The sequence below is a fragment of the Vidua macroura genome, chromosome 6 (assembly GCF_024509145.1).
Source record: "Vidua macroura isolate BioBank_ID:100142 chromosome 6, ASM2450914v1, whole genome shotgun sequence".
Lineage (NCBI taxonomy): Eukaryota > Metazoa > Chordata > Aves > Passeriformes > Viduidae > Vidua > Vidua macroura.
In genome coordinates, this window is record NC_071576.1 from 60,631,768 (window position 1) to 60,647,103 (window position 15,336).

At 42.9% G+C, this 15,336-nt stretch overlaps 1 protein-coding gene across 1 annotated transcript; it reads left to right on the forward strand.

Annotated features, from left to right (window-relative positions):
* The first annotated feature begins 10,882 nt into the window (after positions 1 to 10,882).
* On the forward strand, positions 10,883 to 12,605 carry C6H11orf91 (chromosome 6 C11orf91 homolog). The gene is made up of 2 exons (XM_053980642.1): positions 10,883 to 11,342; positions 12,411 to 12,605. Exons 1-2 carry the CDS (start codon positions 10,988 to 10,990, stop codon positions 12,476 to 12,478), a joined length of 423 nt encoding a protein of 140 aa, XP_053836617.1. The 5' UTR covers positions 10,883 to 10,987; the 3' UTR covers positions 12,479 to 12,605.
* Positions 12,606 to 15,336: the final 2,731 nt, after the last annotated feature.

Here is a 15,336-nt window from a genome sequence, read left to right on the forward strand (position 1 = left end):
TTTTTGCAATTACCCAACCAATTCTCACAGTCACTTTAAAAAAGAAAAAAGTTTTATGACAAGGAGCTTTGGGTGCTTCAGCCTAAAATGACAAAGAAAGATCAGAGGAATAATAACAAATCAGGATAAATTGTAACTGCAGCATATATTTATTAAATTTTGCAGAACTATTCAGGCAAAAGCCACTGGAATACAGTACCACATGAAGTTTATATACACAGACAAAAAATCAAATAAAAATAATATATAAGCATAGAACACAATTATGGTGGTCAAAGAAATAATATTTACTTAGATACATCTTAATGTGAATGAAACCTTGAATAATGGCATCCTTAGTTTAGCATATTTTGTGTCTTGCTTTGTATCAGACTTCTGATACCATTTAGGAATCATATCATCAAATAATTCAAAAGTAAATTTTAGATGCTGCATAAAAGATTTGACAAAATATTACAGAAATGATCTTTCTAATGACACTGTATAAGTAATAAAACAAGGCTTTTTAAATCAGGCTTATTTTAACTTGATATTTTTGAGCAACACTGAAATAAAAAAATAGATTGGGGTTTTAAAATAATGTAAATGTAAGTGTCTATATCCAGATGTATATCTACTTTAGCTTCATAAATGAAATATAAAACATAAACAAAATCTCAGATGATGAAAAACATACAGATTTCTAATATCAATCAGCATAAATGACTTAAACCACCTAAGTAGCTTTTAAAGCTGATTTTATTAGACATTTCACATGAAATGTGGGGTTTTTACTGTTTTCCAGAAGGGTTTCTCCCCCCTAGAAAAAGGTAATTTTAATAAAGGATATATTTTTAAGTGCAGTTACAAAAAAATTGAGATTTTTACTATGTTTACAATATTTTTAGAAAGTCTGACCTAAACCTTTTTGCTCCCAATAAAAATATTCCCACTCCAAATGCAATATAACATTTAGACTAAATTGATTTCAAAATTCTGCTTACCAACAAACAAAGCAGCAAAGGGCCACCAGTGTTGCACAACCTGTTTGCATAGCTGCCATCACCAGAAACAGGACAGAAAATTGTTTCTTGCCATAGAAAATGCACACAGAACTTTATTTAGTGGGATTATTTAGGTGGGATGAGGCCAGCAGAGGCCACCTCATCCTCCTGCCTGCTCAGAGCCAGCAGGGTGCATGGAGTGACCAGTGCAGATCAGACCTTTCAACACTGAGGGCCCTACAAGATGAAAAAGAAGATTAGTGTGTGGTACCTGCTGTGCAGCACTGGAGAAAAGCAGAAATCATTCTAATTTTGCCATTTAGGTGCAACCAGCAGAGATTCTGAGCTTTGTTTGAGCAATATTTTCCCCATCTCTGCAAACAGCAGTGCTGTTAACAGCCATAAATTAATTGGCCATCCATTTTGTAAAGCCCAGACACCACTGCCCATGTCACAAAATCCACAGCAGCAATGAACATGGGCTGATCCACACTCCTGCTACTCAGAGAGGGTAACACCTTATGATATCCAGGCAAAGTTGACAAAACAGGAATGTTATGACTGCAGTGTCCTTATTCTCTTGTCCTGATTCCAGAGGCAAATTGCTACTTAAAGCCAAAGGACTTGGATTCCCACAGAACATGGTGAAAGCCAGAAGTTCCTCCCTCCCCAGCAAAGCATGGCAATTCAGTAAACCAATGTTAATGCAACAATAAGCAATTTAACCCAATTATTTACCAGCAATTATTTATCCTTTCCTATCACCAAAACCCACAGTCGTCATTTTTATGCAGAACTCACTCTAACAATCATGCACACAAGTGGAATAAGGTCTGAGCAGCTGTGCAGGAACACAGCTTCCAAAAAAAAATCAATCTGTGTTTGGAGAGAGACGTTCCACTGTTTCCTGGGGTATGCAGAGCTACAGGATGCAGCAGCTTAAAGATTAGACTGGCAAGGAAAACCCCACAACTGACATTTTCAAAGCCAGCTGGGAAAATGGACACCCATCTTGCCTTCATCTTAAAGGTAATCTGCCTAAAAATCCAGGATTCTTCTTCCTTTTGCATATCTGGGATTCTACATACAAAAAATCTCTGCTTACAGGCTTGGAGATAAGACTCTCTCCCCTCTTCTTTGTTGCAAAGTTATCAAGGGCCTCTTTGTTCTTATACTGTGTGGTTCATTAAAAAAAAGAACTTTCATTTTCCCTATAATGAAAGTTGTGCCTTCAGAAACTACAAATATCCCTGAAACAACCCTGTGTGGAATCTGTTGATATCAGATATGTATTTCCCTGAGAAACACTCTCACAATGAAAGAAAAATAGCTTTTCATAAAGGAAGCTAAAAGAACTTGAAAAGTAATACAAAACACAATAAAAGAATTTATTTCTAGCAGAGCTTTTCTGAAGTATCTATCCTTTTGGAGATGTGTCACAGTTTCCTAAAGGGTTGGTATTAAAAAAAAAAAAAAAAAAAAAAAAAACACTTTAAAAACACACAGCAGGTTTCTTTAGGGATTCTATCAGGCTTCATTTCTAACTGAGTCTCCAGAAGTGCATATCTGAAAAGAAAACATCCTGCTGTACTAAACACTGATGTCAGGGAGCAGATGAGATCCTCCACTCCAGCAATGTGCTCATGTTGCACCTGAAGAGGATTCACTGGGGAGAATTCCTTGGTTCTACCTCTAGAAAAATAAGTCTCTGCCCTCAGCACTCTCCACCTCGACCATTACTGAGGGAGCAGGGTGTAAAGTGCATTTGCATTTCAGTCAGATGTATTTTTAAGAGCCTGCTAATGCTGCACATGCTTGCTTGGTCACACCACCCCTGTTTTCAATTGGCATTGTAAAATTGGACCCTCTCCATTGCCCTGTTTTCCCCACTCAGTAATCCCTCCTATTTCCAAAGTTCCTTATCCTTCCTGTGAACCTTTATCTCAGCAGCAGGCTGAAGCACCAGGCTCTGCTAACAAGGAGAAAGTCCCTAGTGAATCCTTGTCTGGTTTAATCTTCATTTTCAGACCACTTTTCCTGCAACATATACTAATTAATTACTTTCCACATTTACTTGCCAAACTCTATTCCGTAACGAGCGAACCTCCACTGTGACTTCTCTCCCTTTCTCTCTGACATCCTTTCCAGCATGTCAGAATTTCTGTCACCCACCAGGGCAGCTGGAATTTCAAACACATTACATCTTTGACCCATCCCTCTCCTGATAAAGGCAACTTTAGCCTTGCCTTCATCTTCTCAGCACTTCAGCAGCCACCCCTGAAAGGCTCCCCCCTACTGTACACCAGCCTCAGAAGAATTCCACTTTGCTCAAACTTCTCCTCAAATTACACTTTCTCCTTCAAGAACTTATTTCAGTATTAGCAAAGGTCAGAAATAGAAAAGGTTATAACATCCATTTGCCACCCCTACTTAGATTACTTTATTCTTTCAGCTCAGAATATGAACTGGGGGAAAATGATCTAAAATGGCACTTGAGTAATTTCATTTTTATACCAGAGATGTTTTCTCTCAGCTTTAGGTGAGAGATTTTTCCTTCAGCTAGATTATCCAAGCTATGTCTGAGCCCTCACTTCTTTCTGTAATAATTTTTAGCAGACAAACCAAACGAGGTATCTCTCAAATTGTCTTTCCTGGAGTGCATCATTGCATTATTATTTTTCGTGGCACTGGCACAGGCGTGGGTGACATTTGTGCATGTTCACCCCTGGGAGCCTTACCTCGATGCATTCCTGCACAGAGCAGGATTGCAGCTCTCCGGGGAGGGCTGGAATGAGGCACTTCCCTGCTGCCCACGAGCAGTAAATCAGATTTCAGTTCAGTGCTGTGCAGTAATCAAGAGAGACATCTGCTGGCAGTAACAACAGAGAGCCACCACCACCAAAGCACTTCACATTTACCTATGTGGAGACACACCTAGGCATGAAAATGAACCATTCAGGGCTAATTAGAAACACCCAATCTGCTGAACCCACATTTGCTTTCGTGACACCCTCTCCCAGGTGCATCCTGTTCCGTTTGTGATGCACTTCCTCTGGTTTTGTTGGATGTGGTTTGCTGCTCTATTCCACAAAAGTGGTCGGTGGGATGGATGCAGTTTGATACAAGAGGTGTTTTTTTCACTAAAAGGATCACTAATCTAGTTCAAAGCTGGAATATGTGCTCTGAATGCAAGGTATTTGATAAATATGAGCCCTATAATTTCAGCAAATGAATGAGAGGGTGCCACCCATTAACCAATTAGTACACAGCAATTAATTGTAAACGATCCAGCTTTGATGATCCCTTAACTAACATCACCCACAGCAATGGCACTGGCACCAAAGGAGGTGTGATCTCTGGCACAGCTCCAGGGGGATGAGAATCCAGCCAGCCTCCAGTGCTGGAGCTACTTCCCTATAATTGGGACAAAGATTATTTTTAGCCAACTCTCATGTGAGCTAAAAAGGAGAAAGCCTTCTTAGCCAGTGCCTTGAAGTGACACTTAGCCACAGCCTTGTTAGCTGTACAGCCCCTGTACAGAGCCCTGAGAGACACTGTCTCTGATCTCTGTCCATGGAAAAGAGTTTTCAATCATACAGGATGAATTACAAGCTCTGAGTGTTTGATGTAAGTAGCAATTAGTGTGGCATAAGTGCAAAAGTAGAATTTTAGGATTCTAGATAAGGGGTTCAAAGGGGGTAAGATGGAGGAAAACTGGGCGTGCCTTGTCCTTTTTCTTCTTCTTCATGCCCTCCATGTTTCACTGTGGTGTTGGCATTTTTCTATTGGTTTGGGCTGGGCACACACTGTTCAACATGGGTGATGGATATTGGCACGTTATTGTAAATGTAACACATTTCTAGTCTAGAATGTTTGTAACATCCCACTGAGGGGCAGAGCCCCACACACTGTCCTGCAGGACAGACCTGCTGTAGGTCAGAGAGAAAATATTGTAGATAAGAAAGAATAAACAACCTTGAAAACCAGCACAGATGAATTACAACTCCTTCTTTGGCAGCGGGGCTGAAAGACAGAGACTTCTACAATCTCGGGAGCATTTAAAAATCTCAGATCCTGACATTAGAATAGAGTTTCAGCTGCAATCACTGTGCTTTTCTGTTTGGCACGAGGCAGTTTCCACTACTCTTACTTAATGTAAGTAGCAAAGATTGCACTTGCTGGTAGGATTTCGCATTCCTTGATAGGACAGGCTGCAGCTCTGAAGAGCCTCACCAGTGCATCAGAGACCACTCACATTCCTCTGATCCCATAATTAGAAACCATCTACATCTCCAAACTGCAGCACTTCTAATCCTGAGGATAACCAGGATAAACCATCTTTCACAGAAGCTACTGCAAAGTGTGGAAAAAACCTCTCTTTACATGCCAATGATACTCACACAGCTCTGAAAAAATATTACTGACCCTTAAAGATGTGGTAAGCTTTAAGCACAATGCTTAGTCTCTAATTACAGTGTAAACTATTAGAGAACAAATCTTACAGACCCCTGAAAAGGCTTTTTTGTTAATGCCTATTTGAATTAAGTTATGAGCATATGTATATTCACAGTGAAATCCAGATGAATTTCAGATGCCTAAAGCCTCCTAAATAAGTTTTGAGACCTATAGGTCACACCACCATCTAAAAATGCACAGATCAATGACAGTGTCAGTTCCCAACACACAAATTAAAACATTTGGCTGACATGTACATTGTGTCTCCCAATGCCTCTCAATTCAAAACAGGGAAAAGGAAAATATGCAACCCATTTGAAGACTGCTAAGTAAACTTTATTATTGCCAAGGCTAGTAGTGCTTATTGAGCCAAAATTAAATCATTCTACAGTGGGAATTTCAGAAGGTGTTGGGAGTGTGGCATAATAGCAGCCAGGGGCAAGATGTGAGTCTGCCTTCAGGACTATTCATGACTTCTATTCTTTCAAAGCTGGCATGGATAGGGATCTCTTTAATTTTTTATGTGGGGAACTGTGCCTTTTTTTGAGCAACCTCACCTGCTGTGATGACTCATTTCAGTAGCACTGAGCCCAGATCTCTTGTCTAAAGCTCAGTGGAATTCAGCTTTCTCATTTCACAGGAGATCTCATTATTTCCTTTAAATTGCCACGTACACAGCTAAAACAATGTAATCTCCCCAAAAGACACAGACTATGAAAAATTACATTTCAGAAATGAGGTCATTCTAGAGATAAATCTGGAGAGAACCATCAGGGTTTGACAAAGATTCATGTTTCAAGAAAAAGCAGGCATCGTTAACTCAGATACAAGCACAGCTAATCAAAGTATTTACCTGCTCAATTCATATGCAGATATTACTCTGCTCCACCAAAAGAATCTCATTTCTTCTCCATCACCCTACACATATTCATGCAGAAGATAAAATGCATAAACCCAAGGAATTGCAAGGGAAATCTTCAGAGAGCCTGCAGGTAGATCAGTTTTTAATGCTGCTTTTATTCCATTTATGCTAAAAATGTAACATCTAACCCACTCCTGAAGCCACCAGATTCCCATTCCCAGCACTGCATAGAACAGGACAGAATGGCAAAGAGGAGAAAAACCTCAGAACATAAAAAGGTTCCCCAGTTACCAGATTTGAATGCCTTTAAGCAACTCCTGTCCTCCAGAAAACTTCTTGTTTCTTACCTCCTGTTGCGTTCTTCAAAACAAGGCAGGCATTTTGAACTCAGTGGCACAGAAATCATCAGAGAGAGGCACTCATGGCTCCTCTACCAAAATCTCCAATTTTTGTGACTGAATACAACCATAAACACTGTAAGACTAAAACAACACTACAGAAAAATATTTTGATTTATACCTTCTAGGCAAAACAGCACATCTTCTTCAGATCCTAAACATGGCACTGAGGAGAAAATTAAAAATTCATTTCTTACACAGCTAGCACTTCTTTTGCATTTCTGTTAATCAGTCCAAATTTCTATTTCAGGCACAAAGTCTCTGGTTAATTCTGTATTTCAATTGAAAATTCACCTCTTAAATAAACTTTTTAATTAGCACCTCTTTCAAATTGTGTAATTGTTAATTAGTTGCTCTCTGTTAATTTTAAGTTTGCTGCCAAAGTGTTCTGAGACTTTATAAATAGCCCACTTCATATTTGGTTTGTCATCACTGTGATGTGACAATGTGGCAGGCCAGACACAGAGCAGGGAAGGGAGTGGCATCCTTCTGGAACCAACTCCACTGAGAAATCCTGCAGGTCACAAACTGAAACCAGGAGGAACTCAGGAAAAGCAATTACACCTTGTTAACAGCAAAGGAAATTTCTGTTTGTGATGAATAATTAGTAATTGATAAAATTATTTCATTTCTGTTATACACTGTGGTGGAGGTCACACGTCCTAAATCAGGCTTGGGTGGAACAGCACCAACACCTCTGCAAACAGAAACAAGGGACAAATTAGAGGCAGGACAATCGTTCACACACACACAGACTGGGGCTCTCCTGCTTCTCATCAAGAAACAGCACCAAAAAAATGTCACAAATGTGAGAGACAAGAAGCACCAGGAGCAGAAAGGAAGGAGGGGAGCAGGAGGGTCACAGCTCACTGCCTGCAGACACAGGCTTTGGGAGTACAGCACAGCAGCTCCTGGAGAGATTTTTAGAAGTTTTTCCTCTGGCAAGGAGAAAATACAGCAATTTTTGCTGGAGAATCTGAATTCTGCAGGAAAACAGGAAAAAGGGCTGGGAATTTAGGAGCTGAAAGTGGGAAGTTGGTATAAAATGTATTATTGGACCAACCAGGAACTCCAATACAATGAAATCGACTATAAAAGGCAGGAAAAAACTCAGCTAAAAGAACCTAAACTAAAAAGAAGAGATGGCAGAAGATTGATGCTTGAACACCAACACAATTCCCAACTGTGTGCAATGTGATTTATTAGTATACATTTTAAACAACACATTAGATGTTAAATCCAGCTTTTTGCTACAACCTTTCATGATACATCAGTGATGAAAAATTGGGGTTTTTAAACTGACATCAAAACTTATCGCAAAAGGGGAAGAGCTGTAGCTTTTGTGGCTTTTAGAGATAATTGGAGCAACCTGTGTGAAAACATGAATTCACAGACACACACTCTCAATATTTCTGAGTATCAGTACTTAGTGTCATTAACACTGCAGTCTAACTACTACTGCCAGTGATATAAGAATATTTTAGCTGCCCTCAGACTTCATAATTTCAATTCACTGTCCTTAACAAAGCCTTTCAAAGAGCCGTGGTGTTTGTATTTAAAGAAATAGTGGAGGGAATGCTGTCACTACAGACTTTGCCGGCCAGATAAACAAAAGATTTGCTTCTCCAAAGCAAACACTCTCGATAAGCACTTCAAATATCAGCACCTAAACACACAGAGATGAAGGTGCTGAATGTGACAAACTGTGACACGCCAACCCGTGTGTGTCTGCCTCCCTCTGCCGGATCACAGCTGTGTAGCTACTGTAGCTGCAAAAAAAAAAAAAACAACAAAACTGCTGGCCAAAAAAACACACACAGACCACTTTTGTCTCAAAACTCTGCTCTTTGTGTCATTTATGGTCAGCCTGTCCCCATGCAGAACCCAGGATTAAATGTCCCCAGCTCTGGTACCAAATTTGCATTGCCAAAGGTGAAGGCAGGTGTGTGAGCTGCGTGTAACACTACAAATAAAGCACAGGTATCTTGCCAACAAAAGCAGAGTTTTTCTCACCTCTCATAGCATGACAGTCTTGATGGGCAGAAAAGAATTGTCTGAAATTCACCAAAGGCCACAAGGTCCTGCACCTGGGGAGGAATAATCCCATGCACCAGCACAGCCTGGGGGCCAACCTGCTGGAAAGCAGCTCTGTGGAGAAGGACCTGGGGGTCTTGGTGGACAAAAAACTGTCCATGAGCCAGCTGTGTGTCCTGGAAGCCAAGAAGGCCAGTAGCATCCTGTGGTGCATTTTCCCTCCCTCCATCCCCAAACGTTGCCAGCAGGTCAGGGAGGGGATCCTGCCCCTGAACATGAGGAAAAACTTCTTTACTGTGCAGGTGACAGAGCACTGAAGAGGCTGCCCAGAGAGAATCGTGGTGTCAGATTTCTCCTCTGATCAGTGTTTATCAGTGTGTTCCATTTACAAAATATGCAACCTGTACTGGGATTGCACTGGTACTGGAATTTTAATTATTTAGGCACACTGCATGTAACACAACATGCATAAACTCTAAGTCAGAGCTCTAACCCTTAACACTGTGCTTTAAAATAAAATACTGAGCAACTCTTGCCATTACTTTTCTGTCCCCACCTCTTTTCAGGGCACTGACTGTCACTCTGGTGACAGCTGGAATCTGTAGGTCTGACAAGTTTCAAAACATTCACATCAGCATTGGCTCAGAGCACTGCACTAAAAGTTCACAGAAGTTCTGCTTCTAGAAAATCTTTTTGGTTTATTCAAGAGAAGGCTTGAAAAATGGAATTCACTCCAGAGTACACAGCAGTCCCTAAGGGGCTGTGTACTGTTGAAGACTGCTCAAGGCTCCATTAGTAGTGCAGTGGGATTTTCACCTCAATTTAAGTGAATTTATTGATCCTGACTAACCTCCACAGCCCCTGCAGTCACCAATGCTTTATCAACAGTACTGCTACAGCACCTCTGTTACTAGGGTTGTCCAGAATACCTCAAATCAGCTTAAATCCATCCCAAAAGTCCTCCTGCTGGGAGCCTGAGAGGATCTTTTTGGCCTGCTCCGAGTTCCACAGAAGCAATCAGCAATGCCCTCACTTGCTGCCTAGGGCTGGAGGAGGGGTGTCATGTTTAATGGAAAGAAGTAAGGCTAAAGAAAAAATCACCAACCAGTATTAATGACAGGTCTCATCCTCAAATAAAAACAAACAAAATGGAATATTCTGGGGAGTAGGCAAACACCTATCCCCACCCACCAAAACCCCCACAATCCTGAACACCAGATACGCAGAGCATCAGCTAGCCATGTGCAACCACCTGAAGATGAATTTTTTCCCTCATTTCATCACCAACATCCTTCCATCATCAGTAGCTGACTTATTTCACATACAGCCTTGAAGAAAAACCTCTAAAAGTTAAAGACTTTTAGGACAGTGCCTTCCTCACTTCTTTTAACCAATGCTGCTTCCGGAGTTTACTGCACCCTTTCAAACACTGCATTCCCAGCCCAGAAATAAAACCGCCAGGCTGAGATTTTTTTTGGGGGGGCAGGTGTGTTTTGGTTTGGGGATTTTTTTTATGCCTCCAACTATCCCTGCCCTTTTTTTTTACATCAAAGCTGATGCACAACTGCAGGGTCTCATTACTACTCGATACATTTTGCAGGTACCAACTCCCTTGACTGATGCCTGTTGGTTTTTTTTTGTTGTTGTTGTCACTTGACGATTTTGGGGGTTTTGTCCCTTTGTGCGACAGTGACTACACCCGCAATTCGTGTGACTCCTCAAACCCGCACCCTCGGCCGGCTCCATTCCTGCCCTACCACAGGAAACCTGGGAAGACGCTGGGGAGAGAAGCAACAAGGGATGGAAATGGAAAGGAACGGGGCAGCCTCCGGCCGGAGGGGAGCGCGCCGAGCCCAGCCTGGGCGGCTCCGGCGGCCGGGGCGCCGCGGGGACAACGGCGGGGCTATCCCGGGGAACCTCGGGGACAACGGCGGGGCTATCCCGGGGAACCTCGGGGACAACGGCGGGGCTGTCCCGGGGAGCCTCGGGGACAACGGCGGGGCTGTCCCGGGGAGCCTCGGGGACAACGGCGGGGCTGTCCCGGGGAACCTCGGGGACAACGGCGGGAGCTGTCCCGGGGACAACGGCGGGGCTGTCCCGAGACGCCGCGGGCACAACGGCGGGGCTGTCCCGGGGAGCCTCGGGGACAACGGCGGGGCTGTCCCGGGACGCCGCGGGCACAACCGCCGGTCTCCCCGGGCGGTCCCGGTCGCCGCGGGCACAACGGCCGGCAGCGGCCGCGCTGACGCCGCGCCATGACCGTGCAACGCCCGTCGTGGCCGCCGCTGTACTTCCCGCACTTCCACGGCGCCGAGCCCGTGCCGCGGCAGGCCGGCGGCGCCTGGGCCCCGCTGGCCGCGCTGTGCTGGCCGTGGCAGCCGCTGCCGGCCGCGGCCGGGCCGCCCCGCTACGCCGCGCTGCCCGCGCCCGTGGTGCCGGAGCCGCCGCGCCTCTGCTGCCCGCCGGGAGCGCCGCGGGCCGGGGACGCGGCGCGGCGACCCCCGGAGCTGGCGCAGCTGCAGCTGCAGGAGGAGATGTGCGAGCTGGGTATCCGCCTTAAGGAGCTGGAGCTGGCGGCGCTCATCGGCGACGGCTTCGACGCCAGGCAGTGTGCGTGCGCGTCCCGCCGCGGCGCTGCGCGGGGCGCTGCGGGCGGAGCTGCGGGCACACGGCCCGGCCGCGGGGGCAGCGGGTCCCCCCCGGCAGTGACCCTTAAAGCGGGATGCTCGTGGGGCGGGTTTTGGGTATCTCCGCCCCGCAGCGCCCTAGAGCCAGCCCAGGGACGCGGCAGGGGCAGCGCAGGTGCGTGCGGAGCGCTGCAGGGAGGAAAGAAAAGTCTTTGTCCCGCGTCAGCAGCACCGGGCAGCGCTCACGGAGAGCGGCCGAGGGTGCGGGTTAGAGGAGTCACACGAATTGCGGGTGTAGTCACTGTCGCACAAAGGGACAAAACCCCCAAAGTCGTTAAGTGACAACAAAAAAACCAACGCAGGCATCAGTCAAGGGAGTTGGTACCTGCAAAATGGGTCGAGTAGTAAATGAGACCCTGCGGTTGTGCATCAGCTTTGATGTAAAAAAAAAAAAGGGCAGGGATAGTTGGAGGCGGAAAAATATCCCCAAACCAAAACACGCCCGCCCCCCAATAGAACTCAAAATAACGCGCACCAAAAGAAACCACCAAGCGAACAAAACCCCTCCAGTTAAATTATAAGTGAGTTTGGCATCTTAATTTTGCAACCTGCTGGCCATGAAGAAAATGCAGGGAATAAAGTAGTTCAGCAGATGATGGTGGTACTGAGAGTTCAGGTGGTGAGGCCAACAACTGTAAGGATTTCATGCTCATCGTTTCCTGCAAGGTCACAGGCTGCAGTCAGGAAACTTTCAGGAGTGCAAAGGTTATAAGAACACAGGAAAATGTCCATCAGATATCTGCATTCAAAGGAAGATCTCAAAAGAAATTCAGACTGGTAGTTTGCATATTTTTTTTCTTTCATTCTAGGAATACACACCACTTTCCATTTTTAATACCCACTGTTTTGAGAAACTCTCATTTTCAAATATTTGCTAGCCAAGGCATTGTAAGGATTATTAGTTTGCTTAATGCGTTATTGGATTTACTTAAAAGTATTGTAAATTATTAATGACATCATTAATGACAAGTTATGTTTAATTCCTGTTTAGATAAAATCCTGAAGACACTGGAAGAAAAGAAGATACAAAGCATGAAAGCAATGCAGAACCTGAAGTAATGTCCACCAGCACACTGAGGATTATTTCAGCTGGATATTTTGCCATTATCACTTTTAATGGGTCTTCAATATTGGGTTTCTACTCGCTATATGCTGTTCTCTTGCCAAATTAAAAATATATCGTTGACTTCTTTTGCATATTATTTGTCTGATACTAGTTACTGATAACACTACTGTGTATTTGAACCTTTTTTTTTTTCCCTCCAATTACTTTATGCAGGAAGTATATAATATTTTCTTCAAAAACACTGAGAAATGAACACTGTTGTTGTCAGGATTCCCAGCAGCCCATATCTGCAGCTGGGAAACACAGAAACGGCAATATAAAAGATGGTTGGGTTTTGGTTTTAGTTCTAAGTATATTAAGTGCAATTTTGAGTAAATAAGTATGGCCAGAAGTCCTAAGCCTCTAAACCAGCTTAAAGAACTACTTTCACATTAGCAGAAAAGTCTTTGTTACAATTACAGTGTATTCCTTTATTGTCTTTAGTGCACCATAAAATTACAGAAGCTGTGGCTTGAGTCGGTTTTTAACAGAGCAGTCACATGACATTGACTGTTACCTGGCATTATTTCAGGAATAACAGTGCTTAGGCTAAAGCCTGTGGCATTTTTGGAAGTGACAACATCCTTATGTTTGGAATGCAAGTCCTTTCACAAGTAAAAATGGACAGAGGCAGGGATGGGACGATCTGGACAGCATTTAGCATTCAAAAATAATGCCACACATTAAGAACCCCACAAAGTAGCAAATTGGCTCATCAGACTGATAAAAAAAAAAACCAATTACTTTTTCCTGTTCCATTTCCAGAGCAGTAGGTGGCAGCATGAAATAATAAAGTTACCGACCCTGAAGCTGCAATCTTTTGGCAAAGAGCTTTATTTTTAAGAGGAATGTTTTAATCTCCATTTTTTAAACTGTTTTCCAATTGCTCAGCTGTGAAATGTTTTACCACAACACAATATCAAAATTTTATTTCCTCTTACTGTTTATTGCAGCATTCATCCTTATACTGCCTCAATCTTTCCAGCCAGATTTTGATCTACTGTACACAGAGTTTATATTAAAAAAAAAAAAAATCTAGTTTATAACTCCCATTTGTCAATCATCAAACTACAGCAATCACATTTTAATGTGATTACAAAGGAACACCAGAACACTTTGGAAATCTGGGCTGCAGTGTTTCACTGCTCCCCCTGCAGAAAGAGGATAAAAAGTCTCTCAAAGGGTTTTGAGGCTTAAGCAGAAATGGTTAATTGCTGTGAAAATGCGAATGGTTAAGCTGAATTTGTTGGTTACTATGAAAATGAGAACTGTGTTAGTACCCAAACTAAGTACCAGAAAACAAATTTGGATTGGACAAAAAGGGCCAATACACAGAGGCCTTCAGAGGCTTTGTGGAGAAGTGAGGGCTTTAAAATCAAGTTAGGCAACAGAGGAAGTATCTTCATTTTCCCAATCTCCAGATCAATTTCATTCCTAAACCACCCTAAAATTTCCCAAGGTTATTGCAAGGAATTTCAAAGGTTTCCATTACATGGAATTGCTGCTTCCTAACAATTACTTCTCAGCTTTTAACAAGTCTTTCACTCTACATCCAGCTCTCATCAGCCATTATTCACTTTTTTTCTTTATTCATTTGTTTTCTTGGCTTAAACAGAGCTGCTTTCCATGGCACACTGTTGAAATATTTTCCATCTGTTGTTCTGTTTTTCATATGGCCTTTATGTTGAAACAACACTTGGCATTTAATTACTGGGTGATAATGCAAGGAATAACATCAGTTAAATGTGTAATCTAAATTAGAGTTTCCTGGGGTCACACATCTCCTGAAAAAATCATCTGGATCATGGCTCTTAGCAGGATGGTCACCCTTGGCCAGTGCCACACACAGCACTACTCCATCCTGATGCTTTGGTCAAAACCCTTCCACTAGAAAAAAAACAGGCTATTGATACATAATGGCACATAGGCTGATTTTCATTTGCCCCTAAACATTTCACTTACCTTTACTTTTCTGCTCTGTTTCCACCTGATCTTGTTAAATCCAGTAATTCGCCCTCGTGTGAGGGCTTATGGTTTCATCTCAAAGCTGATCTGTTTATCATTTCTTTTGTAAAAATTAAGCTGTGTATTAGACAAAATAGAACAGCATTCTTACCACATTTTTTCTTATTCACAAAGAACGTGTAATTCATTTTTTTTAATTGTTTCTGTTCTCTTAGATTGCTCAGGGAAGGCTAAACCTGACATGTAGATGCTGGCACAGTTCAGATCTCTTTCATGTAGCTGCCTTGTGACTCAACAAATCTATCCCTATTGCATTCAAGACAGAAATTTTAGGCTACAGATTTGATTCATAGGCAGAGATCTCAAACCATCCGTGGGTTGCTCCCATTTCCAATCCTCAGTGAAGCAAGCCTCTCAAAAAGCAGAGTGCCACACCTTCAGCCAGCCTGAGGGCTGAGCAGTGAGAGAGCCACGTCTGCACCTGCAGTGACACCCAGGTGCCCCCCAAGGAGAGCCTCAGGTCTCACTTCTGGAACCTCAAATGGCCTTGGCTGCTTTATGGTGGGCAAAATGGGATACAAAGCTATTCAAAAACCAGAATGCATTTCAACTTTAAATTATTTTATACCAAACAGTTGGGTCCATTAAATTTCAGACTGCTGTGCTTGAGTTTGCCACATTAAAATTCTCCAAATAGATATTCAGCCTTACTACAATGGATCATTAGAATTTAAATTAATCTTCAAGTCAAGCTGCCTTAATTAGTTCAGGGACAGATTAGAAAGGAAACCCAAAAGCAGTAAGCCATCATGAAATGATTTTTCTGTTTTCAGCAGCATCTGCTGCA